This window comes from Sitophilus oryzae, unplaced genomic scaffold (assembly GCF_002938485.1).
Source record: "Sitophilus oryzae breed Bouriz unplaced genomic scaffold, Soryzae_2.0 scaffold_1396_pilon_pilon, whole genome shotgun sequence".
Classification (NCBI taxonomy): Eukaryota; Metazoa; Arthropoda; class Insecta; order Coleoptera; family Curculionidae; genus Sitophilus; species Sitophilus oryzae.
The window spans coordinates 4561058-4588060 of NW_022146055.1; the positions used below are offsets into that span (position 1 = coordinate 4561058).

Genomic DNA, 27003 nt, shown 5'->3' on the forward strand with positions numbered 1-27003 from the left:
ACCGTGTGACAAATCACTAAAGCTTCCACACGACAGTTCTTAAAACTATAATATTCTTTGGTCCAGGTCGTCCAGTACGTCCCACTAGTCTAGTCGGGCACCCAACAATGTTGCCAAGTTGTAGAAGGTTATTTATGGGTTGTTTCTTAGGGTTGTTTATTGTTTTGTAAGATCAAGATACGGTAATGTATCATAATTGGATAGAAACTGAAGAAAGCGACTTGCGGTAACATTTGGCTCACACAAAAATCATGAAAAAGTAGGGGAAAGGTGAAAACTACCCCCCACCCCCACATAAATTTTAGAAAAATATTTTTCAACTCCACCGACGACCAATTTTTTTTTCGTAAAATGTTTGGAACAGGTCTAGATTTACTGAATAATTTCCTTAATCCAGATTAAGTTATTTTTTAGGCTACAATAAAAAATAATAAAATAATAAAAAAAAACAAAAAAAAAAGTACAAAGTTAATATTCTATAAATTAACAAATACAAAAATATTCTACATTATACATACAATATACAAGTTAAATGAACAATATGAACCGAGAAAAGGGTATAAAAATATGGGGCCTATCCTATATTATTTACAAATTAATAAGTCTAATTATCACAGACTTGAAAATTTTGTTTTACACACAACACAAACATGAAAGTTTCTTTGACACTATAAGAAAACATAAATGCGAAAAATATTAACAGGTACACTAAGTGACATCATATAACATTTGCAATAAAAAATATATCATTCTGTATCGACTTTCATCCTCAATCAACTTTCAGGTTCTTTAGTGGCATTTTCAACATCATCTGGCAGAACTGGACAATTAAGAGGAAGATTTAACTGAGTCCTAAGGTAGTCTCCTTCTTTTTTCCTCCAAATCGCAATTTTTTTTACTGATTGGTATTTTTTGTGCATATCGCAAGTAGCCTAAAATTAACAGGCAAACATTACAGTAGTCTATTTAGAAATATAAAGAATATAGAACCTCGAAAGCCAAAATAAATTACTGCAGATTTTCATTTCTACCTATTCTTAGTAGAAATTTTATAATTTGAAGCCCACACCAAGGTTCGCTTACGCACCAGATACACAAAGTGTAAATAAAAAGGTGAGAGTGCAAAAATGGTTGTGTGTACCATGTGTGTACTTTTATAATATTTTTTTTAATTGGAGGCTACAGAGTTATTTTTTAATTAGGTATATATGAGATTTTGGTATATGACATAAATTAGGATTGATTGACGTATTCAATTATTTTTTTATCACTTTCTGTTTCACCGGAAATGATGACGATTTTTGGTTTTTAAATGGCACCCTCGGTATATTTTTACTTTATTCGATAGACTCTCTGACGTCTGAAATGACACTCTGAATATCATATGTCAACTCTTGATATTTTCGCTTTAAGAAAAATCGTGCCATGGCTATGCTAAAAACCCTAATTTTTAATCAAGGAGACTTGGAAAAATAGATTTGATCGTCTAATGTATTTCATATTACATAAATTGTCCTGGCCGATTAAAAGATGCCCAAATCGTATTTTTAATCATATCTCAATTTTTTCAAATGAAACAAGGGTGGCTCATTAGCATATTTGGAAAAGCATTTATTTGCGAATAATTTGGTACCACACACTTGATATTTCGAGTCAAATTGTCGTTATGAACCGCATATTACAATTTCAAATAAACCATATAAGAAAATATCAAAAGATGACATATGATATGTCATTTTATTCAGTGTCATATTCTATCGAATAAAGTAAAAAATACCCGGGGTGTCATTTAAAAATCAAAAGTTGTAGTCATTTCCGGTGAAACAGGAAGTGGTCTAAAGCAATTGAATACGTCAATCAATCCTAATTTATGTCATGATATACTAACATACCAAATCTCGTTTTTTTATCTAAAAAAATTGTGTGTGCACTATGTGCGCATATTTGAAGTGAAACTACTATCTATCTGTCTGTCCGTCCCATCGTGATGAAGATGTAAACGAAACGTCGTATCCAACTCTGCAGAGTGAGACCGTTTGCAGCATCGCTTACATAGCCTACCTACGAAATTTGATCGCGATCGGACGACATAAACATTTGACGTTTCTTACGTCAAAACTAACTGTCACAGTGACACGCGTCGTATACATACATACATACGGCCGTTACTCGCTGACGAGTATTCGACACACATAAAGAAGATGGTCACGCAAGGCGTTTTCTTGGGTTTTTCTGTGACTGAAAAGCCCGATACGTGATGTTATCTGCCTACCGCACTCCGGACATTCAAAAATCTCATTGCTTTGTTACCTCTTTACTTTTTGGTTGCCGCTGTTAACCGAGTTTACAACCCTTCTCCATTAGGTTCTATTGTGAGCTGCTTTTTCCCACTCATTCTGCATGTTATACACACATACATAGGATCCTATATCTCCTACGCGAAGCAAAGGGCTTCAGTGAAAGCTCTCCATCGGGTTCTGTTTTTGGCAGTTGTTTTTGCTTCCTTCCATGTTGACCCTACTTGTTGAAGCTCATCCAGTATGGAACGTCTCCATGTTTGAGTAGGTCGTCCTTGCTTTCTTTTTCCTTGGGGATTCCACTCCAACGCTGATCTCGCTATATTACTATCAGGTTTCCGCAAAGTGTGACCTATCCAACCCCATTTTCTTTTGCGGATTTCAATGCCTACTTCTTGTTGGTTTGTACGATGAAGCACGTCGGTGTTACGTATAGTGTCTGGCCAAAAGATTTTAAGTATTTTCCGCAAGCAGCGATTGATAAATACCTGTGGACGGTTGATGGATATTTTTGTCACTCTCCATGTCTCGCAGCCATATAATAAAACTGGTATGACGTTGGAATTGAATATTCTTAATTTTGTTTGTATGGAGAGTTGACGGGAGGTCCAAACTGATTTTAGTTGGCCAAAGGCTCGCTGCGCCTTCCTGATCCTGCTGACAATATCCGCGTCTGCGCCACCGTTTGCTGTTACAATACTTCCCAGGTAAGTAAACTCTGTTACATTCTCGACATGTTTGATTCCTACATTGAATGGAGTGTTGTTGTTTGTATTAATGCGCATTGACTTTCTTTTGTCGATGTTTATGCTTAATCCTACTTTGTCTGCTTCTGTTTTTAGACGTCTGAGCATCATTTCCATGTCTTTGAAGGATTGCGTTGTGAGACAGATATCGTCAGCATAATCAAGATCCGTCAGATGCGATGTCCATTGTACTCCCCTAATGTTTGCTGTGGCTTTAGTCAAAACGTTGTCGAGCACGATATTAAATAAAAGCGGCGATAATGTGCAACCCTGCTTTACTCCTGTCCCTAAGTTAAAACTGTCGCTGGTTCTACAGTTGTGCAGCACATTGCATTCTGTGTTTCTGTAGAGTTCCTTGATTATATTAATTAGTTTTTCCGGAACACCTTTTTCTTTTAGAGTTTTCCATACCATCGCATGGGGGATACTGTCAAAAGCTTTGACGAAATCTATGAATAATAAGAATAAAGGTGACCTAAATTCTATTGACTGCTCTATGATAATGCGCAATGTATTAATATGGTCAATGCACGAGTGGTTCGGTCGGAAACCAGCTTGGTTCTCTCTCAGAGTAGGCTCTATATAGGAGTTTAACCTTAAGTGAACTATAGAGGATATTATCTTGTGAATGGTGTTTAACAAAACAATACCTCTCCAGTTGTCACAGTTAGTGGTATCTCCTTTTTTAGGGAGTTTAATAATGAGACCCTGTTTCCATTCATCTGGGATGATGTTAGATACCTAAGCTCGTGTAATTAGAGGATGCAGTATGTCTGCTGCTGTGCTAGGATCTGTTTTGAGGAGGTCTGCAGGGACGCTATCGGGGCCGGCTGCTTTATTGTTCTTAAGTGTTTTAATAGCTTTTTGTATTTCTGTTTTCGTTGGCGTGTCGCAGTTGATAGGCATTTCGATTGTTGGCTTCGGTTCCTCGTTGTCGAAATTTTGTTCACTTATTGGTCCAAGCAGGTTGCTGAAGTGTTCTTTCCATCTGTCAAGCTGTTCTTCAGAGGATGTTAGTGGTCTGCCGTCTTTGCTTTTAATAACTGTATTGAAGTTACTACGTTGTCCACTCAGGTGTTTTGTTATTTTGTACAGTTCCCTCATATTGCATTGTTCTGCGGCTTTTTGTGCCTCGTTTGCTAGTTGTTCATGCCAAGCTCGTTTGTCCTTTCTGGCTGATCTCTTAACTACTCTATTCGATACTTGATATTGTTGTTGTAAAGTAGTTTTGGTTTCGTGAGTTGAAGTTGTAATTATTCTTTGTTTTATCTGAGCTCCTTGTTCTATTAAGTTCCAAGTATCGTCGCTAAGCCATTCTTTGCGTTTTATGCGTTTTGTACCTAATGTCGCTTCAGCAACGGTTTTAAACAAGTCTGCTGCCTCGTTCCACGAAGCTACGTTAGTATTCTCCCTTTGTTGTTTGAGCTTGTTCTTAAATTTCTGGAGTTCGTTAGGTTTTCTAAGCTGTTCGATGTTATATTTCGGTCTTTTTGCAAAATTTTTATCTATCTTTTTTAAAAGTTTAATTCTCAGTTAACACTAGAAAATGATCGCTTGCAATGTCTGCCCCGCGTCTGCTTCTGACATCCAGTAATGAGCTCCTCCATCTTTTTGAGATCAGTATATGGTCTATCTGATTTTCTGTTCGCATGTCTGGGGAAACCCAGGTTACTTTGTGAGCAGTTTTATGCGGGAAGATTGACCCGCCAATAACGAAATTGTTGCATTCTGTATGTTAATTCGCTTTAAATTTTCGTGGAAAATGTCCTTGTACCTTTTCAGTTGTCCACCCGGCCTCCTCTTACCGTCTACAAGCTCACCGTAAAGCAGAGATGTTGACATGCGGTTTTCTTGCATTCTGCATACGTGACCAGCCCATCTTAAGCGGGATTTTGTGACCATGACTTCAATACTCTCGCAGTTAGCTTTTTCAAGGACCGATACGTTTGAGACATGATGGAACCACCGGACTCTTAAGAGTTGTCTAAGGTGTCTCTGTTGCAACTTGTTTAATGCGTTCATGTGTCGGCGGTACGGCACCCAGGTTTCGCTCCCATATAACATGGTGGGGATTATAATTGCTCGGTACAATTTCCAGAATGCTCTTGAGGCGCTACTAATCCTGTGCTGAATTTCAGAGTCAATATTGGCCCTTTCCGAAATCAAACTGCCAAGGTAATTGAATTCCGCCACATATTCCGCCAGCTCCCTAGCTCACATAGGGTCCGAGTTACGACGCTCCAAAATCGTTACCACTTTGCCTCTTGCGTCTCGTGTGTTATGGTCGTGTCACGGCCTTCAATTTTTACTCCTATCGCGCGTAAAGAAGTTTCACTTCAAATATAAAAAATTGGCGCCGGAAGGCACGTATAGCCGCCCATACTAAAATATGTTAATAAAAAGTTGGTAGGCAGTTCTTTTTGTTTCAAAGTAAAGGAATTTTTCCAATTTTTTTTTATCTCAAAAACTGCGACTGATTTTGATGTTATTACAAATTTTGTTGCAAATATTATTCCTAATCTTAAATTGAAAATCGCGTTTCGCTAGCTACTGTAATTTTGGAGTTACGATTTTTTTAAATTTTTAACCCCCTCCCATACCCCTTATCAACCCCCCCACCCCCACCAAAAACTAATGGCCAGATTCTCGGGTGCCCGGTGCCACAGTATTTTTGTGCCAAATTTGGTTAAAATCGGTTTAGCGGTTTTTGAGTTATCGTGTTACAAACGGACAGACAGACAGACACCATGAAAATATTTTGTATTTAGGTCATTTATGACCCAAATAACTTATTTTGAGTGAAATTAAAAAAACTTTTTTTTTTGCCGATCTTAATAGCCTACCATACCTATTGGTATGGTCGGCTAAAAAGTTATGGAGGTGAGCCACTTTTGAGACGCACCCTGTAGTACGGAAGATATAAATAAAAATTCAACATTAGTATTCCTATTAGTATTATTAACTGCATAATAAAATTGTAAAAGAACGCAGTAGTCCAGAGTGTAATATAATACACACAATCACATTACACTCTTTATTGTGGCTAACGTTTTTGTACATATTGTGATTAAGATGTATATTGTGATTTTGGTTCACCCTGTGTAAGCAATTAACTTTGTAGGGAAATGCCAAATTAAAGACTTTTAGGAAAAAAACTTATTTTTTAAGAATAATTCCCCTCTGGGAATGTTTTGCACGTATTTATTTACACTCTGTTTGTTATTCATAAAATAGATTCCACAAAGCAACAAAAAATACATACTTGAGTTTCTTTATCCACCATCTTGTAAACGGGTTTTCGAGACATATTTTGTAAATCAGAGATTTTTTGTTTTAATTTCCTCACTGTTTCGTCATGTTTATGTTGTATTAACAAAATGTCGCTCTCCAAATCTGCTATTTTTTCTTTGTACTCCATTATTAATTTTTCCCCATTGGATAATTTACTTTCTAATTCTAAAAAAGTAACAATACAGTAATATTGAAAAAATGTATTGGTAAGGTCTTTTGAAAGGTGTGCCAAAATGTTCGCAACTATAGTTTGTCTTTTACAGGGGGTCGGGACCTTTGATGTTAAAACGGCAAAATAAAACACTATTCACCACAATACATCAAAATACATTAATTTTAACGCTAGGCGCGCGTTTCACTAACTGGTGGTAGCATCATCAGCAGATTAATAAAAATGGTTTTCTTTTGGGTTAAACTGAGTTTTAATAATCTGTGGATGCCAATAGGGTCCGACCGAACCTGGATTTTTAGTCTCGGCCAAGACCGAGACCGAGAGAAAAAAAAATTCTCGGCCGAGAACGAGACACGATGCAATATTTATTTAATAGTTTATTATATGAAAAAACATCTGATAATGTAATAAAAACGTTATTTTCATACAGAAACGGTTTTATTGGGATTTAATACTATAAAATTACTAATACTAATAAAATTACTTTTTAGCCTATGTTATAGGCTATAATGTAATTTTGTAGCATTGCATCCTTTAAAAATTATGCAGTGTTTCATCATATTCTTTCTAAATATTTGTTTGCTAGAGATGCTTGTTGGTGGTGCAGACTAGAAATGTATAAGCTGCTGGTTTCAGAACTCTGTATGGAGGTGAATAATTACACACAAAAATTATAATTCATATAAAAGCACAATTCTGTTAAACTTATAAAACTTACATTAATAAGATACTAACATCTAATATTTCGTTCATTGTTTACGCATAGAAATACGAAGGCGATTCTTCAGCCGTCCAGGAAATACCCTTTGTGATTAGATCATAAATATATGGATCATATTATATGATCCATTTTTTGTGACTTCAGACGAGTATTTCATTCATCCACCCATTGATAGGTGGAGCGATACGCTCAAAAATAAGTTAATTTAATGATCGTGAACAGTCTCGGCCGTGGCCGATAATCTCGGCCTTTTTATGCCGAGAACGAGACCGAGATCTCGGCCTAATTTTTAGCCGAGAATGACTATAACCGAGACCGAGATCTCGGTCGGATCTTAGACAGCATGGTTAGCGAAAAACACGTCAATTGTTAAAAGTTATCAATTTCAAGTAGGTATGATAGACCTTTATTCTAGATGGAGATAGAACTACCCTCTATAAAACCGTCCCAGATACTGGCTTTTGTCAAAGCCCTGGGACTGTATGATGAGTTATGATTCAAGAAAGGGGGACACAATGGATCTGTAAGGTCGAAGTGATTAACCCCCCTCCCACTCATTCTAAATTCTAAAAAAAATTCTAGACCTTTATTCACTTTAACTGTATTTCAACTCATAATTTTAAGCGCATATCTTCGTTCTTTGCAACTAAATCGTATCACAGAATAACTAAATCGTATCTACAACTTTAAAAATAAACTTATGAAAACAATTAGGGATATTCTATACAATATGCTCTTTGAATCTTTATAGTCCAAGAAAATAGGCCTTTAAATATGAAATTTTAGTAAAAACTTGAATTTTTGATATAAGTTACTTTGAAAGATCTAAAAACGAATTGTGGAAGGGGTAAATAAATAAATAAAATTCGAAATTTATGGGCGGGATGATAGTAGAAATTTAAAAAAAATTATAAGTTGCTGAAAAATTCATATATTTAACATTTTTATTCAATTTGTTTGGAAAATTATAAATTTCAATTAAAATTTTTTCAAATTCACCCCGAGATGGGGTGAAAAATATATATAGAGTGTTTTTTTTTCAAATCTAGGAGAAACGGTAAGGGCTTTGAAAAAAGTGTTTGAATAAAAGCTGTCCCCTAGCTTCTAGTCACCCTATCTTGGTTAATTTTGATTTGAGCAAAAAAAGTATAGAGACCATTTTTATGTAAAATTGGACGCTCTACAATTTTTTTTTAGTTCTTATCGTTTCTCCGGAACTTCGAAAAAATAATTTTATTTATTTATTTCACCCCTCTTCGGGGGTGAATTTAAAAAAAATCTTTCGCAATTCGTTTTTAGACCTTTCAAAGTAACTTATATCAAAAATTCAAGTTTTTACTAAAATTTCATATTTGAAGGCCTACTTTCTTGGATTATCTAATAAATCACACTTTAAGATGCGTCGAAAACTATATTTTTGATGTAGTTGCAAGAAACTTAATAATATAAAAATTTAATGCACTTTTCTGTAAGTGAATATTTGTGCATGTGATCGTGACTTAGTTGTGACTGAGTGGTGACTTCTCTGTAGGTTTTATTTAATTTGGACAATTACAAAATGGATCATCTATTTTTTTTGTTAAAAACTCAATAAACAATTTTCCCATTTCTTGTAAACCTCTTCGCACAACCCTGTATATCGTATTCAAGGTACTGTCATTACAAGGTCAATACCTATACCTAGACTAGTAATGCTAAAGCCTTACCTTTATTTTTATCAGCTATACTCTGGTCGTGGAATGAATCTACATTTTGTGTCTTTAAATCTAAAAAAAATATTTTCAAGAACCTAGTTTATTTAACTATTTTTTATATTAATATAAAATACATGCATACTACCTACAACAATACGAAATTCGAACTCTTAACTAAGTTTTTCAAGGAATAAAGAAAGATTATGTGAATTTCTCAGCATCCCCAACGACAAAAAAGGTACAAGTCGTTCAGAATTATGAATTTTATATCTATGTACCAAATTTAATAAATATACGGGGATCTAGATGTACAATTCAAATTCTAAACAACTTTTCCAAATATAGGGTGATTCACTGTGGTGGCACGTTAGACGTTTATGGAGAACCAGGGATAGATTTTTTTTTGAAAATTTGTTTTTCTACATAAAGGCACCTGCTCCATCTATCTAAAATATTTTCAGCGTTACAATGTTGCCGCATCATTTGAAAAGTGGTAGCATATTCATTTTAAATGGAACGCCCGGTATATTATTACATTTTTAATGGAAACTACTTTCATAATCTCATAATTTTTCTATTATACTAACCTATAGGAATATGATATATCGTTAAAAATAAATTTTATTTGTGTTTCCATATTTTTAATAGTATACCTAGGCTTGAATTTAAAATAACAATGATTTGAGCGATTTTATAAGAAACAGATTTTTTTTTTGATCTCCGTTTGTTATCCAATCGGTTGATTTAGACAGATCGAATATTTCGGCTTTCCTTAACCTATAAACCAAATTTCAACTTTCAATATGACGAATTTGATTTAACCAATGCTTATTGAAGATGTTTTTAGACATTTTATACAAGTTTTATTTTTATCTAGAAAACTATTAGAAATAGATAGAGGTTATAGTCATAGAAAAATTATGAGATATGAAAGTGGTTTCGAAAATATTTCATCTAAAGTATTTGATTAAAAGTAACAAAGTGTATTCTATTTAGAGTAACAAAGATGGTACCACGTTTAGTATGAAGCGGCAACACCGCAATGTTGAAAATAATTGAGACAGATGGAGCAGGTACCTTTATGGAAAAAAAAAAGTTATTAAAAAAATTCTATCACCGGTTGTCCATAAACGTCTAACGTGCCATGACCATGAATCATCCTGTATATATGAGTTTTCTCTTTGACTTTTGTCAATTTTTTGTCCCATAACCCAAATTTTTGAACATGAAAAATTCTAAAATATTTTCTTCTAATATTAAGTATGCTGAAGAAACTCTGCATAACCTTTTTTTGCAATAACTCAACAATAAAATAATTTCCTATTTGTTGTGAACTTTTTGCCACACCTTGTATTGTATAAATCTGTTGTTATAAAGAAAGTATTTTTTTTTGTAAATTTTAACTTTTTAATAAAACATTTTGGTCCTACCTGTTCTATGGAAATTCGGTGTATCTTTTGAAGAAAACTGTAAACCCCTTCTTTCGTCGTGAACATATTGTCGCTTAATTTTCCTTATTTCCGCAGAATCATACAGGTTTCCCTCATCAGAAAAATGCGTGACACTTCGTTCTTTAAGTATATGATCCAGCTTCGTCCCGGTCTCATCCATAGCTTTATTAGCTTTTCGATCAAACTGAGCTTTTAAGTTCTTGTACAAGTTTTCTTTTTCCTCCAACGCTTCATTAAGCTTTTCTATAGTTGACTCCAATGAAGCACGTTCGGTATTTTTCGATTCTAGCATATCCCTTTCTTTCCTTAAACTGTTAATTTCGGTGTCCCTGCGAGCGAGTGCAGATTTCATCGCAAGGTTCTCTTCAACAATCCGATTTTGTTGTTGACGCATTTCATTTATTTTATGTTCAAGCTGTGACTTCTCGATATTTATATCTAAAAATTAGTTCAGTGAATTAATTTAACAGCTGTTTAGATTATATAAATTATAGTGGTCTGCAAGAAAATCGACCCTGGCACCCGGTTCTTGCCGATTCTTAACAAGAGAACAACTCTCTACGCCTATGACACTACGCTGATCTTTGATGCAGAGAATGCAGAATTAATGAGTTAAAATTAAAAGAACTTGTGATATATTGGTGGAATATTTTTGTTCAATGGGTTTATCGACGAATACATCTAAAATGCAGTGTGTAGCTTTTGGCAACAGAGTAGAGAATGCGCTTGTACTTCAATATATAAAAATGATGAAATTATTACAACTAAGAACGTTACTCGTGCTTGGTGTTGTCATTGACAGCAGATTGGATTGTAAAGCGCATGTTGAAAATGTTGCAAAGGAGTATCGAGACATAGCTTTCCTTTGAGCATTGTCTCGGAGAGGGTAGGCGAAGAAGCTGCATTGACAGCTTATTATGCTTTTGTGCAATCTAAAATGAGATATGGCTTGGTAATTTGGGGAAATTATACTGAGATAGGTAGAATCAAAAAAAAAATCTGCTACAAAAAAGATGTATTCGAAATATATTTAGGATGAGCCCTTTAGAAAGCTGTAAGGTAAAATATCTCCCCAGATGATATTATGTAAAATTTGTATTAGACTCTTTTGAAGAGGTCTTAAAGTTGTAGTTTTGTCTAGAATCACGTTTTATTTAGAATCGGTATTTAAAAGTTATTTACAAAAATCTACTTTATAATTAGTAAAATTTATAATACTGCCTAGAATTAAAATACCAGCAAAAATATGATTTTGTCATTACCAAATTTGATGTCACATTTTGTTTACAACATAAGTCTTTTATCTATTAGTCTAAGAGCTAGCAACGTTTTCGAGAAAGTATTTTAAGACATCTGGCTCTTTGATATATCTTTTACTATGCTCTCTGCAACAGCATGCGGCCCGTCTGGCTGCCAATACCCGTTGCGTTCACTACTGCGCATCGGAAGATATACCGACCTGGTCATTTGATTACTGTGTATAGGATTTTAACGTGTAAGACAGAGAATAATATAAATGAGCGGTTGACAGACAGAGAGACAGCATCAAAAGGGGCCGGCGAGGAGCCGGTGCGACCGATACAGTGTTGCCGGTTTTTACGGGCGTGGGCAAGGTAAAGCATAAGCATGGTGGGAGAACGCATTGAGAGGGGCGGTGCTTTATGTTAAGGTTCGTATTCACTATCCGAAAGAACAAAGGAATGAAATTCGGTATATTTGGACAGCAAACCGAATGCATGCGGCCGTTCGCCATTAGGTTCGCTCCATCATCCGTTTCCAGTCGGTATATCAGAGACGTTCGCAAACGAATGAAAATTATAGAACCGCGCGAACAAGACTGGACGTTCGCTCGTTGGATAGTAGCATTCGTTCGTTCGGATAGTGAATACGCACCTTTATGTAGATGAAAGGGTGGGGAAAGGAAATAGATCACCTGAGATCCAAACTATTTTTGCATCATTCTTTTCGCCTAGCTGTTTCGGTATGTACGTTAAGTGTTTCAAAAATGGCTATTTATACGACCGAAGAGAAGGTGCATATCGTTAAATGGTTTTACATTTCGTCTAGTGTGGAAGAGGTCATTGGGCGTTTTGTGTTCACCTTTCAAGATCGCCCTGTGCCTTGTGCCACAACTGTACGCAACATTGTCCATAAATTTGAGCAAACAGGCTGCATTGCGGCGTGCAGAAATTGTGACAATAAGGAAGGCGCAGAAAAGGTGATTCCCGACAAGGAAATTAATATTTGTGCCGCGGTCGAAACAAGCGAACCTTGTTCAAGCCGAAATATAGCCGAACAAGTTGGTTGCAATGCTCGAACGGTGCGCAGGGTTTTAAAAAAGCATGGATATAAGTCCTACAAAATCAGTACCACGCAAGAAATTTTTCCCGCAGATTGTAACAGACGTCTGGAGTTTTGCGAGGCTGTAAGAGAAAGAGCCGATCGGAATAATTTATTTTTGGAAAATATATTATTCTTAGATGAAAACTCGTTTCCCTTACATGGCTACCACAATCCTTCGATAGTACGTTATTGGTCTCGAGAAAATAAGCACCTTAGTATGGCACTGCGGACACAATATCCACAAAAAATAAATGTTTGGGCTGGCATGCTGCAAAATCCTATCATTGGGCCTTTTTTTATTGATTGTATGTTAACAGCTGCCAAATATTTGGATATGCTACAAAACGAAATTGTACCAGCAGTTCGAAATTTGCCAATCAATTTTGAGGAAGTGTGGTTTCAGCAGGATGGCTGTCCTGCGCATAACGCGCGGAACGTAAATCTGTTCCTTCAAACCACATTTCCCAATCGGCTAATTTCCACACAAGGCACAATTAATTGGCCACCACGCTCTCCTGAATTGTCGCCCAATGACTTCTTTCTGTGGGGATATGTAAAAAATTCCATTTATGGCCATAACCATGACGACCCATGAATATTGACGAGCTGCGATTAAAAATCGTTCAGTCGTTAGAAAATATCCCCGCTGTTATGTTAGCTAAAGTTAGGTCAGAGTTTTATAACCGTCTTGGCTATTGCGAAGCACAACAGGGAGGTATTTTTGAACCTTTGATTTAATTTTTTATAATTATTTTGCTAATTGTCCTTTTTTAAAGTTGATTTTTAGTCATTTTTTTAATGCTTGTTTTAACTTATGCTGAAACAGCAACAAAAACATGAGCAGTATAGATACAACCGGACGTTTAATTATTTTTATTGTTAAAAGATTAAACGTCTCGAGATGTATGGATAACCTTCAAAATCGTAAATATATTGTAGAATGATGTACACCCAACCCCTTTCAAATCCGACTGATTTGATAAATGTGTCAAAGTATGTCTACCGTTCTAGGACTTCGATACTGTCAGTGTTGCCAGATGAAGTTTTGAAAATTTCCTGAAGCCTGGTTGGCACGGTCAATCTACCAACAAAAATATTCTTTTTAAAATATTTATCTGATGATACTTTTAGAAATGCCAAGTTTGAGAAAACAAATTAAATACACACACTAAATTGTGTCCAAAAATATGCTTTCTAAAAATGTATTTCCTGGATAGAAACCTTAATGTTAGGGAATATTTCCTAGACCTGGCATCTACGGCCATATTCTTTCCCACCACTTGATTTGTCTTAGCTGATTGGTCTCACCCCGCCTCTCGAAATGTGGAAGCCATGCATATCTCTTCGCACGTGTCGCCACCAGACCAAACCAAACTCTTGAGTCATAGGCGTACTAATATTTTATTTTCATTTAGATTTAGTATTACAGCCAATTTTAGTTTAAAAGTTTTGGTTATGAATTCTGTAAAATTTAATTTATTAGAATTTTAATAATAATCTTTTTATGACAGCTGACAATGTTTAAGATGCGAACAGTGGAACAACGCCTTCACCACGCTGCTTCTTAAACCCCATACATACTCAATATAAAAAAAACTCATTGACATGATCAAAAAGTTTTATGATCAAGCGGGTTTTGTATCATATATAAAAACAGATAAACAATTTTTATGTAAAACGACCTTTAAAATTAACATTATAAACATTATATAACTGTTAAGTGGCATCGTATTTATGAATCTAATTGTGCTACACTTTAAGGGGTGTGAAATAAATTACTTATTTATAATAATACTGAATTTATGCGGGGTGGTATAACTAGTGTTATAACGGTTGTAGCTATAGTATTACGGGCAACCAACGGTCCAGCTACGTCGAAACACCGGTTCCCATTAGAACACCGAAGTTAAGCGACGTAAGGCGATACTAGTGGATAGACGGGTGACCAGTTCGAAACTCTGTATCGTGCTGTTGTCCAATAAAGGCAGAAGTGTAAAATATATTGACACACACTGCTCATTCACGCCGGTTCGAGGCCGGATGAGATCGCTGTTCGGATTCCGCGTAAACAAAGTAGGCCCCGTCCAAATTAGCCCTGGCAGCAAGAAGGAGACGTTAACTTCTTTACTTTATTATTATTACTTTATTATTATAGTATTACATTATAACATTATCATGTCATAATATTATGAAAGAATATTTCCTACTACCAATTTTTTTAATATTGGTACAGCAAACTTATCAGTATAAAGTTTTACTTATCTTTATCCTTTTTATTGCTATTTATAATTCTGAATACGAGGATAAGAAATTTTAGTTTTCAGTACACCTATGACCGAAAGCGAACGTCTACCTCCCGCTTCATCAGCGGCCATAATTGGATGGAATCAGGGATGAGTAAATATAAAGGACCCTAAAATTAATAAATTTTGCTCGTCTGCTGCAACACGTAAGAAATATTTATTGATGGATCAGTATGACAGAGAAGTAATAAAAAGGCCGTTTTTATGAATAACAAAATGGTATTTGAACATCATATTCTAAGAATTGACAATAGATTAATTTATCAGCTATCCGCAGAAAATTGACAACAATAATAAAATCATGACACATGGCAATTAATATAATTCCAAATTAAAAATCGATAAGAGTTCTCATTCATAATAGTAATATAGATATATTTCAAAGAACTTTACTTGAAATTAACTTTTTTAATTTTGTACTAGTTTATAGCACTTGGTGGTATAACTTAACAAAATAATATCAATCATTAAATAAAGCATAAACGAACCAATAAATAAACAAAAAGGTTAATTTATTTAATAAAACGTACAACGTACGGCTTTGTATGCCGATTGTCGTGTGTATGAAGAATAAAGTCAACGTTTGTTCAGTACAATACGATATACTGAAAGAGAAAAGACTATAAAATACGGGAGAAAAATGAGAAATTTATTACCTATCCACTTAATCCGGATCGGTCGACAATAGAATTTGTGATATTTACAACATTATGTAATTAATTGATTATCGGTCCTATTATGTAACTGAGGATGTACGTAACTACGTAATAGAGCATATTTTTTGGTTAGTTTATTTAATGAAGCGTACAGACGGCTTTGGTTGCTGATTCTCGTGTGTCAACGTGTTCAGTACAATACGATATATTGAGAGAGATGCTGATGCTCTATTACGTAGACACGTACATCCCTAGTTGCATAATAAGACAAATAATCTATTAATTCCAAAACGTACTAAAAGCGCAAATTCTGTTGTCGAACAATGTAATCAGTATGATTACAGATTAAATAATTATGGAGGTGCATATGAAACATTAAACGATTCATCATTGTGTTAAGTTATACCACGTAATTTAACAAAAAGATCAATCATTTAATGTCTCACTTCACACTGGCTCACTCCATTCTTATTTAATACTGATTAGAATGGTCGACAATAGAATTTGCACTATTTACTACGTAATACAGCATATTTTTTGGTTAGTTTATTTAATGATATAACCGATAATGTACACACGGCTTTGGGTGCCGATTGTCGTGCACAGAGTCTATAGACTCTGTGATTGTATAAATGAACAAAGAGAAAAGAGCAAGAATTTTCCCAAGCGTAAGTTGAGCTCCGGATTAAGTGGATAGGTAATAATTTTCTCTCCCCGACTTACAAGATTGCCATAGCGATTCACTTCTAGACATGTAGGTAAATGATGACTAAAATAAACGACCCAAGATTTTCTCTTGCCGACCAGTATATTATCGTAGTCTTAAAGAAATTAGAATAAAATAAACTATGTTAAAAATGTTCATGTATACTACTGAAATGAAGATAATATATCTAAGCTAAATGTAATCTCTTACAGTTGTAGTAAAATGAGTAACTAATTGTCGAAAATACAGATCCAACCCTAGATGCCACATTTTTTTGAAACGTCTACTTATGCGGTTTGAAATTTTGATGCAAAATCTGGCAATACCGCTCAGAAGAAATGTACCCACCCATACCCACCCAACTTTTTTCTCTTTTTAATACATTTGATTTGCCATTAAGCTGCCTACATCACTGTCTTACACGTTAAAATCCTATACACAGAGTTGACCTGTCCCGATGTGTATATATTCTATATTTTTTATTAATTTAGTGCTATAAGTTCTAGTATTGAATATAAATCGAACATGTCTCCATAGCGCAGTGCGTAGAGTTTCAGACCACGAACCGATGATTCAGAGTTCGAATCCGGGTCAGGTCAAAGACTTTTTTATTTTATTTTCGTTTATATTCTGATAGTAAAGTATTAAATAATTCTGGTAATAAAATAAAAACAAATATTTAATACTTTACTATCACAATATAAACGAAAATAAAATAAAAAAGTATTTGCCCCGACCCGGATGCGAACTCGTCGGTTCGTGGTCTGAAACTCTACGCACTGCGCTATGGAGACATGTTCGATTTATATTCAATACTAGAATTTAAAGGACTAATAAAAATATAGGATCATCTTTCAATGCGCAGTAGGGAACGCAACGTTTACCGGCAGCCAGACGGGCCGCATGCTGTTCTAGAGAGCATAGTAAAAGAGCCAGACGTCTTAAACTACTTGTTTTTCCGACGTTGCTAGCTCTTGTACTATATGGTCTATCTTTGGTTTACAACAATTTGTGCAGTTTTTAAAGGGTGGTTAATTTTTTTTCTGAATTAGAATGAACATCTACAAAAAAAATAGTTGAACTGAGAGGAGTATTTACGGTGTATGACTTGTTTGCTGTTACGCTGTGTCGCTCATACCACATATATCCACAATAATTTAAGAAATAATCGAAATAAAGTAATAATAATATAGTAAATTAACTATAGTAATTAATAAAATATTTACATAATTCCCCATTCACAGCCAAAAAATTACCCCATGATGTTAAAGTTCGCGCCTCGCGTTACAAAGCTGTTGAGTTTAATATGTCCATAAGACGGGTTTTGAATGTGCTCCACACCTCCACAGGAAGAAATCGTTTGGTGAGATCCTGGGGTTTCCTCCTACTGTATCCCCAATAGACGGGAATCAATGTTTTCCTTTTCTTCAACATGAAGAAGAAAATTGAAGTCATTGTTGTTTTCTTCCTGTTCTATATCTTTCTGCTTTAAACAAAATGTGACATTGAATTTGATAATGACAAATCACATTTTTGCTGGTTTTTTAATTGTATAGCTTTCTGTGGGCCGGATTATAAATTTTACGAATTTGAAGGTAGATTTTTGGAAATAACTTTTAAGTGCAGATTCCAAACGAAAAGAAATTCTAGAGAAAAGTACAACTTTAACGCCTCTTCAAAAAAGTCTAATACAACTTTTGCATAAAATTACCTGGGGAGATAATATTTGATCTTTCCAAAATTTACATGGGATTTCCTATGCCCCGTGTTCCGATGCACCACAAGGTATAGTGATTATGATTTCCGGCACTGGAGTCGTTTGTCGGAACCGGGAATTTCGGTACCACGCCCCTAAGGAACCGGGATTTCCCGTTTTTTTCGGTACTTTCGGTACTGGCTAATTTTTTGTTCAATGATGGCACATTTCGTCAATCAGCAAGCAAGAGGTGGTTTTCAAAAATAAAATCGATAGAAATATGTGTTTTTTAACCGAAAGAACCGAGAATTTTTATTTCTAGTCCCGGTTCTTTGATGGCTCAAAAGAACCATGAAATTCATGATACTTTCGAGACCGGGATTTCCCGGTTCTGAAGCCTAATCAACACAAATGAACACAAGTGAAGGAAAAACGAAAAAAATATAGGAAACTTAAAATTTACACCAAACAACATAAACCAACTTACTTATAACTAAATTTGAAAAAAAAATTCAATTAAAAATGCAAATGCCTAATAACATAAAATATAACTAATATATTGGGCAACATTATACTTAATAATAAAATAACATATCTAAACATCAATAATTGTTAATAAACATTATAGGAACTTCAAAGTAAGAACAATAAGAGACAACATAACTATTTATTTAGAAGAGTTTATTTTCGACCGCTATAAATAATCTATGAACTTTCGCATGTAACAAAAAATATTTTTTTAATTACATTTTATTAATGAGTAAAAAAAATTCGGTACCGAAAGTACCAAAAGAACCGGAAATTTTTATTTCCAGTCCCGGTTCTTTGATGACTCAAAAGAACCGGGAATTCCCGGTACTTCCCGGTTCTGAACCCTAATAGTGATTTAATTAAAAACCCAAAATTATTACCTGAAAGATTATGTAATTTCTGATATGTTTCGCTCAGCTCCTGTTCATGTACCCTTAACATATTTAACATTTCTTCATTTTCCCCATCCAAAAATGTATTTCTTTCTTTAAGCATCTTTATTTCATTATCAACAGCATCTTTTTCTTCGTTAATTTTATCTAATTTCAACCGCAAAGTGTTACAGGAACTACACGAGCTTTCTTGCATGTCCGGTAAACTTTCGTTTTTCAAACTTGCCAATTGGTTATTCTGCGTTTGCTTTTTAACTGGTGTTAATTCGTCAGAAAATACAGAATCTATATTGAAAAATGTAGTTACAGAAATTACAGGGTGTGACAATAAGTTCGCAACAAACGAAAACTTTTTTTTTATTATTGAATTATCGAAAAGTTGATCGTTAAATAAAATTTTTAAATCTGTTAGTCAAATTGTCTAATATTCATCGATATTGGCTAACGACAAATTGTCTAGCATTCATAAAATATCTGAGAAAATGTGTTAATTTTTGCATATAGATGCCCTCTAGCGGACAAACGAAGCACTTTTGTAAAGAGGTAAATTGTGTCCAATGAACTTATTTTTATTCCAAAAATATGTAGTAGCTCTATGTCCACGGAATATTGGGACACCCTGTATAAAGAGAATTTTTGTAATTTCCCATGACAGTTATTGCTGAAAATGTGAAGAGGACTCTTTATGATATTGGGTATGCTGAAGAAATTCCTCAATAACACAAGATTAAAAAAAAATCCCATTTATTGCGAACTTTTTGGCACAGTCTGCATATCAATTTCAAGTATGAAATAAATTACCTGTTTCACTATTATCTACCAATGAAAATTTTAAACCTCTACATTGATCGTGAATTGATTGTCTTTTAATTCTTCTAAGTTCATTAGGCGAAAGTTGCTTTCCTTCATCGGAAAGACGAGTAACGTGTTTTTCCTTAAGAATATTCTCAGAATTATTTATTTTCAACCCGTCATTGGACCCATTATGCTTTTCCTGCAATTCAGTTTGCAGATCTTCGGAAACGTCCATTTTCTGTTCCAATTTCTTTTGATTATTCTCTATAGTACATAGTAGTGATTTGTTTTCCTTATTTTTAATTTCTAAAGTATTTTCTAATTTTTTTATCTCAGCTTCCATACTGACAATTTTGTTCTTAAACGAATTTGTTTCTTCATATTTACATTTTAAGATAGAAATCTCAGCTAAGTGATTAGATATTTCTTTCTTGAGCTTTAGGTTCAATTTCTGTTCATTATTGTATGCAGTTGACATTGATGTTAAATCTTCTTTTAGACTAGTTATTGTCTTATCCATCTCTTTTACAGTATTATTAAATTCAGCGGTAAGTTTTTCAATCTCCCCTCTTAAGTGTAATGTTTCCATCTGTGCATTTTTATTTTGTAGAATGATTTCCTCCAATTTAGTATTTTCATTTTTTAGTTTTGATAAATATACAGTTTCTTTCGCAATACTTTCATCAGTTAATTTTAAAACTTCTTTATTCAACATGTCAATTTGTTCATCTTTTAATCTGATGGTTTTCCTCAAACTATCTCTTTCTTCATCAGTCAAGAGTACATTTGTCTTCAATTCTCCATTAGCTACTTTTAATCTTTGGCACTCTGAATTTATTACAGTGATATCTTCATACAGTGTACTGATCTCATTTTCTTTTTCTTTTAGTTCTTGCTGATATAGCTCAATGGTTTCTTTTAGTTTTTTAGTCTCTACCTCTAATGAAGAATGTTTTGATGTTTCTAACTGCACTTTTTCATCCAGCTTCAGTATATTTTCGCTTAATTTGCGAATTTCATCTTTTAATTGCTTGTTGGTTTTCTCAAGTTTAATGCTGTCCTCTTTAGAGCTTGCCAAGATTGTTTTTAATTCACTGTTTTCATTATCAATGATATTTATTTTCTCAGTCAACTCTGATAACTGAATCTGCATATGATCATTAGAAGTTTTCAAACTGTTTACTAATGATAAGGCACTAGTGAGTTCTATTTCTTTTTGTTCGTATTGCTCATTCATAGAATAATACTGCTTTTTGAAAGCAGTAAGTTCTTGTACAGACATACTATGTTTTTTTCGAAGATCTTGAAGTTCCAAGATATTTTTTTGCAACATATTATCTAAATCTTTAAACTTCTTTAAAGTTTGATTTCGGTCCTCTTCCAAATCTTTGTTCAGTTGTTGAATAGATTCTTTTTGTGCTGTCAGGCTCTGCAAGGATTTAGTTAAAGAATCGTTTTCAATTAAAATATGTTCAATTTTTTGTTGGTTCGACTCTAGATCTCTATTTCTGTTTTTTAAGATGGTTAATTCAACCTGAAATTCTGACATTTCTCCTCTTAATCCCAAATTTAGTATACTCTCCTTATTTAGATCAGAAGTTACTAAAGCTAAAGAATCTTTAAGTTCTGAATTTTCTTTTTGTAGCATAATAATTCTTGAACTACTGCAATCAGAAGTATCCTGTTCATCATTTCTGTTGGTGCTATTAATTAGTTTCTTTAATTCTTCATGTTCAGTATTTTTCAGTAGAATACATTCTTCAAGTTTTTCAATATCTGTTGTTAAATGCTTTTTTGCAATTTCCAAATTTTTGTTTAGTTCCTGTATTTCCGTATAATCTTTCTGTAGAATATTTAATTCATTATTTTTAAGTAGAATGCATTCTTCGAGTTTTTTATTTTCCGCTGTTAACTGATCCTTAGCAAGTTCTAAATTTTTGTTTAGATCTTGTATTTCTGTGTAATCTTTCTGTAGAATATTTAGTTCATTATTTTTAAGTAGAATATCTTCTTCAAGTTTTTTATTGTCTGCTGTTAACTGATTCTTAGCAAGTTCTAATTTTTTGTTTAGTTCTTGTATTTCTGTATAATCTTTCTGTAGGATATTTAGTTCATTATTTTTAAGTGGAATGCATTCTTCGAGTTTTTTATTTTCTGCTGTCAACTGATCCTTTGCAAGTTCTAAATTTTTATTTAGTTCTAGTATTTCGGTGTAATCTTTCTGTGGGACATTTAGTTCATTATTTTTAAGTAGAATACATTCTTCAAGTTTTTTATTGTCTGTTGTTAACTGATCCTTAGCAAGTTCTAGATTTATGTTTAGTTCTTGTATTTCTGCATAATCTTTCTGTAGGATAGCTAGTTCATTATTTTTCAGTAGAATGCATTCTTTGAGTTTTTTATTTTCTGCTGTTAACTGATCCTTTGCATGTTCTAAATTTTTGTTTAGTTCTTGTATTTCTGTATAATCTTTCTGTAAGATATTTAGTTCATTATTTTTAAGTAGAATACATTCTTCAAGTTTTTTATTGTCTGTTGTCCACTGGTCCTTTGCAAGCTCCAAATTCTTGCATAGTTCTTGTATTTCTATATTATTTCTCTGTAGAATATTTAATTCTGCATCTTTAGTTTGAATATATTCTTCAAGCTTCTTATTTTCTTCTGATAAATGAATTTTTACTGCCTCCAAATCTTTGTTTAATTGTTGCATTTGCATACTATCTTGCTGTATAATTTCTAAAGTACTTTGAGTATTTTGTTGGTTGTGGATCTGACTATTTAGTTCAGATATCTGACTTAGTAAGGTTTTAGTCTTTTCTTCATAGCTATTACAGTCAAAAATTGCAGATGTAAGTGAATTTTTCGACTTTAAGTTTTCTTCTGTTAAAATCTTTAACCTGCTATTTAAATCTAGTAATTTCTGCTCGTACGTGCTTTGAACAGCAACTAGTTCATTTTGAAGATTTGATAATTCTTTCTTGTAATTAAATTCCATGTTTTCAAAGCCCATAGATGCTTTCTTGTACTCATTCAACTCTTCATTTAATGTATCAATTTCTTTTGTTCTAGAATCATTTGATAATTTTGCTTCCAATATATCATTTGATAAAGTTGTATTTTCAGATTTCAGCAGATCGCATTGTTCTTGAATTTTAATTTTCTCTGTTAGAATATTTTCTAGAGACTTTACCAAGTTATCACATTCTACTGTTTTTTCACTGTAACTTTTTTTAAGAGTTTTAAGTTCCATAGAGTCTTCTTTTAAAGAGGAAATATCAGAGAGAAAATCTGAAACCTTTTTTTGCAGTTCCAAGTTTAAAATTTCTTGTTCATGAAGGTTTCTTGTGGATGAGGAAATAGTTTCCTTCATTTCATCATTGTCTTTTTGTAAATCTGCAATTTTTGACTGATAAATTTTATTTTGCACCTTAAGTTCATCTTCCATACTTTTATTTGCATTGATAATATCTAACTTGGTTTGCAAAGTAATATTCTCTGTTTTAAAATTTTCTACTTCTTGTTCTAATTTTAAATGTTGTTCTTCAATATAACTTCTTTCATTAACCATCTGAGAATATTTAATTTTCAGTTCTATTAACTCATCTTCGAATGATGTTGCGGTTTGAGCTTCAGTCTTAACAACTTGTCTTAGATCAGTTATTTCCCTTTGGGCTTCTTCAAACTTTCTAGCCTTTTCTTTTAAATCATCTAATTGCATCTCTAATTCTTGTGTTGCTAATTTATCAATTTTATTTGTTTCAATTTCACTCTCTAACTCACTTATTTTTTGAGAATAATGTATAGCTTGTTGTTCAAGTTTGTCATTTTCAATTTGTAAATTAGTAATTTTTTTTTCTAGTGCAGAATATTTTGCAACAACAGAATCAAATTTATCTTGTTTATTAAGACTTTCATTTAGCTGTTGTAATTCTGATAATTTATTATGCATTTCTTCTTTATAACTGCTTAATTTTTGTAGTTTATTGTTTAATATGTCTAGTTCAGCTTCTTTTGTATCTTGCTCTTTTTTTATTGTTAACTTGAGATTTGTCATTAAAGAATCTTTTTCTATTAGATCTTTTTCAAGTAGATGTATTTTATCATCTAATTCAAGTACCTTATTTGTTCTTTCTTCTAGCTGGTATTTTAGTTTATCAATTTCTTCAAGAAGTGTTAGATTTTCATTGATTAAAACGCTATTTTCTATTAAAGGCTTATTAATATCGATATTATAGGCTATATTTGTTTTCTCACTTTCTTCTTCAGGAGTTTGATTGTCTAAAATTTCTTTCAGCCATTCTCCAACTTCAACTTCATCTTTAGAAGTAGTTAACATTTCTGTTTGATCTTCTTCAACAATAGTGTGTAGAGACTTTCGCGGCTTGCCTTTAGAAGAGTCTCCTTCTAAAACAGCCTTAAGAAAAATTAAATTGTCATAGACATCTCGATTCACTTCCATTGTATTTATTTTATATTCTCTTTCTTTTATTATATGCTGGTTCAATGAAATATTTTCATTAGTTAGCCTTTCTACTAAGGCTTTTAGTTCTTTGAGTTCATTATTTTGGCCTAAAAATTTTTTTTCATAATTGGTATATGATTTTAAACTTTCGTAGGATTGTTCTAAGAGTTCCTTCTGAAATCTTAATGTTTTTGATGGAGTTGTTGGTTGCATATCTATCTGTTGAGTATTATTATCTTCACTAATATCACAAGTTAATTTTACTGATTTTCTTGTGGTCTGTTCAGCAAAAACATCCTCATCACTATTTTCTTCTATACTATAAGTCTCTTGAGGTATAAAAAGTTTGTTTTTTAAACTTGGCTTATAGTGACCCATAGTATGTCTTCTGTGGTGAGTCTTGCTAAGTTTAAAATCTATGTTAGAATTTAAAGAGAATAGTTCAATACCGTGTATCTTATCTTTTAAAGCATTTATTGTTATCTCTTTTCGCTCAATTTGTTCTTTGTAGTCTTGGCACATACGTGCATACTGTTTTATTTGATCTTTATCAGTAACTTTTTCATTTATAATTGGTTGATTTTTAACATATTTAGCTCTTTGTGCAAATTCCAAAGTAGACTTTGTTTCATCAAGCGCGGCTAATGTAATAGTACAAATAATAAGTGTCTTTGAATTTCCTCCTAAAGAATGTTGTAAAAGTCTAGTTAACTTTGAATCCCGGTAATTTATAAATTGTTCATTTTCGCTTAATCTGCGAATAACAAGACCCAGAGTTGTTAAAGATTTATTGATTAAAACACCTTCAGCTTGTCTTTCTCCCTTAAGATTCATTTGACCTACTCTTTCAGAGCCAGCAAGATCAACTAAACTTAAAAATGATTCTGTATAAGATCCCTCAGAATCTATGTCTTGAGATTGAATTATCTTAAAAATAAATATATAAGGTACATATTACAGAGAAACTTAGGGTAAAAATTTATATTTACCAGTTTAAATATTGTGTGAGATCTACTAGACCTTTCATTCATATCAGTGCAGCCAATTTTGCGAATCTTCATACCTTTTTTCATTAATGCAAACAACTCATCCTTCTTTCTTATCACTTCTTCCCTAACAGCAACATGAACTCCCTGGTTAAAATCTTCTCTTATTTTAATATCTTTCTTCTGAGCATCCAACAAGTCATTTATTTTTTCATTATATATTTCTAGGTAAGAACATCTATAATTAAAAGTAGTAAAGTGCAATTACTCTGTTAAATATAAGGTATTTACCTTAACAAAAACTTTTTTGATGAATTTTCTTCAACTTGTTTAAATATATCCTCAATAGCATAGGTAATAATACCAGGGTTTCGATTGTCACCTAACATTGTGTGAGTTTTCCCAGAAGAAGTTTGTCCATAGGCAAATATTGTTGAGTTAATGCCTTGAAGGCAGGAACTTACTAATGGAAAAACTACACTATCATAAACATCTTTATTTGTTTTATTCTCATCAAATATATGATCTAAAAAAATACAGAAAATTAAGCATAACTACTATCAGGGTCATCGCCAGACTTTTGGCTGACCAGTGCAGATTTTTAAATTGCCACCCTTATTTCTGTTGGTAATGAAAAATTGACCAAGTTAAAAAAATTGTTTATTATAAAATAGAAAATGGTTTAAAGATGTATTTTTCTCCACCATTTCAAATATAAAATAGAACATTGCATTCTATGATATAAAAAACTTAATTATATCCAACTTTGTATTTTTGTAATTATTGTATTTAGGGTCCAAAATCGATGTATATTTTGTTTGAAAATCATGTATGTTTATACATTATTTTCGGTTTTTAATTGTTATTACAAAACAGAAAATAATGTCTAAACATTATTTTCAGTTTTATTCATCTTATTCAGCTGCATAGTACAATGTTAGATCTTATAAAAAATGTATTCGTTAAATATCGAATGTGGGACTATTTAGATCTTATCCAAATTTTTTTTTAGAACTACCTATCAGTGCTTAACAAAATTAAAAATGGTAAAATCTATATTGGTTTATGCTATAAAGTAAAAGGTATTCCATTTAAAAAAGACGGCACTGACTACTATTGTACTTCACCAAACCTTACCAAAACTATAACAATTTTGTGCATAATCTACTTGTAAAACGCTGTTTTCTTTAACAATCCATGTAGTTTCTGTTTTCTCCTTTAATTCTCTCTCTATTAAAGGGCGAACTTTAACAGCAATCTGTATGTTTGTTGAACTCATTGTTAATTCCAAAGTTGCATATGAAAGATAAAACCGAATCTACAAAATTTATTACATCTTGATACAAATAGACTAAAACACTACTCATTAAACTAAATTTTCTCTCAAGTTAATAAAATATTATACACTGACACTTACTTAATCGAGACCAGACAATGAGACTTAAAAACAATTATAAGAAAAAACCAAAAATGTAAAAAAACAACAAAAAATTTAAAACCAAGAACTTTGTTTTTAAACTTAACCTCATCCTAACCTATCCTATCACCTCCAGGGATTTGAAAAACACCAATCAGAATCAAGTTCATATGTCAGTAATAAAAATTATTTGTTCTATTTGTTCCGTTATAAACATATAAACGAACCTTGAAACGAACTTTTCCATTACGAGTACACCACAGAACAACAGTCCAGCTACGACCAGAGATATGGACTAATTAAAGTCTATATCTCTGGCTACGACAAAGGCAAACAAAGGTAAA

The 27003-nt window shown here is 33.0% G+C and overlaps 1 protein-coding gene across 4 annotated transcripts; it reads right to left on the minus strand.

Annotated features, from left to right (window-relative positions):
• Positions 1–457: 457 nt before the first annotated feature.
• Positions 458–26923, minus strand: LOC115875910 (kinesin-related protein 4-like). Of its 4 annotated transcripts, none has more exons than XM_030891484.1 (10): positions 26887–26923; positions 26380–26560; positions 25534–25768; positions 25246–25480; positions 19801–25183; positions 18988–19284; positions 10352–10810; positions 8934–8993; positions 6306–6499; positions 458–932 (listed from the first exon to the last, which is right to left on the minus strand). In XM_030891484.1, the coding sequence occupies exons 2-10, from the start codon at positions 26519–26521 to the stop codon at positions 774–776; spliced, it is 7164 nt and encodes a 2387-aa protein (XP_030747344.1). In that variant the 5' UTR covers positions 26522–26560; positions 26887–26923; the 3' UTR covers positions 458–773. The 4 variants fall into 4 exon arrangements, with proteins under 4 accessions (XP_030747344.1, XP_030747342.1, XP_030747343.1 ...); XM_030891482.1 differs by lacking the exon at positions 26887–26923 and adding an exon at positions 26660–26813; XM_030891483.1 differs by lacking the exon at positions 26887–26923 and adding an exon at positions 26660–26813 and having other exon boundaries at positions 26380–26578.
• Between the last annotated feature and the right edge of the window lie 80 nt (positions 26924–27003).

Coding starts and splice junctions, on each gene's coding strand:
- LOC115875910 (XM_030891484.1), bottom strand. CDS start 26,521: ATGAGTTCAACAAACATACAGATTGCTGTTAAAGTTCGCCCTTTAATA. Junction 8,994..10,351: donor ACCGAATTTCCATAGAACAG/GTAGGACCAAAA, acceptor TATTTTTTTTAG/ATTTAAAGACACAAAATGTA. Junction 933..6,305: donor TGGTGGATAAAGAAACTCAA/GTATGTATTTTT, acceptor TGTTAATTTTAG/GCTACTTGCGATATGCACAA.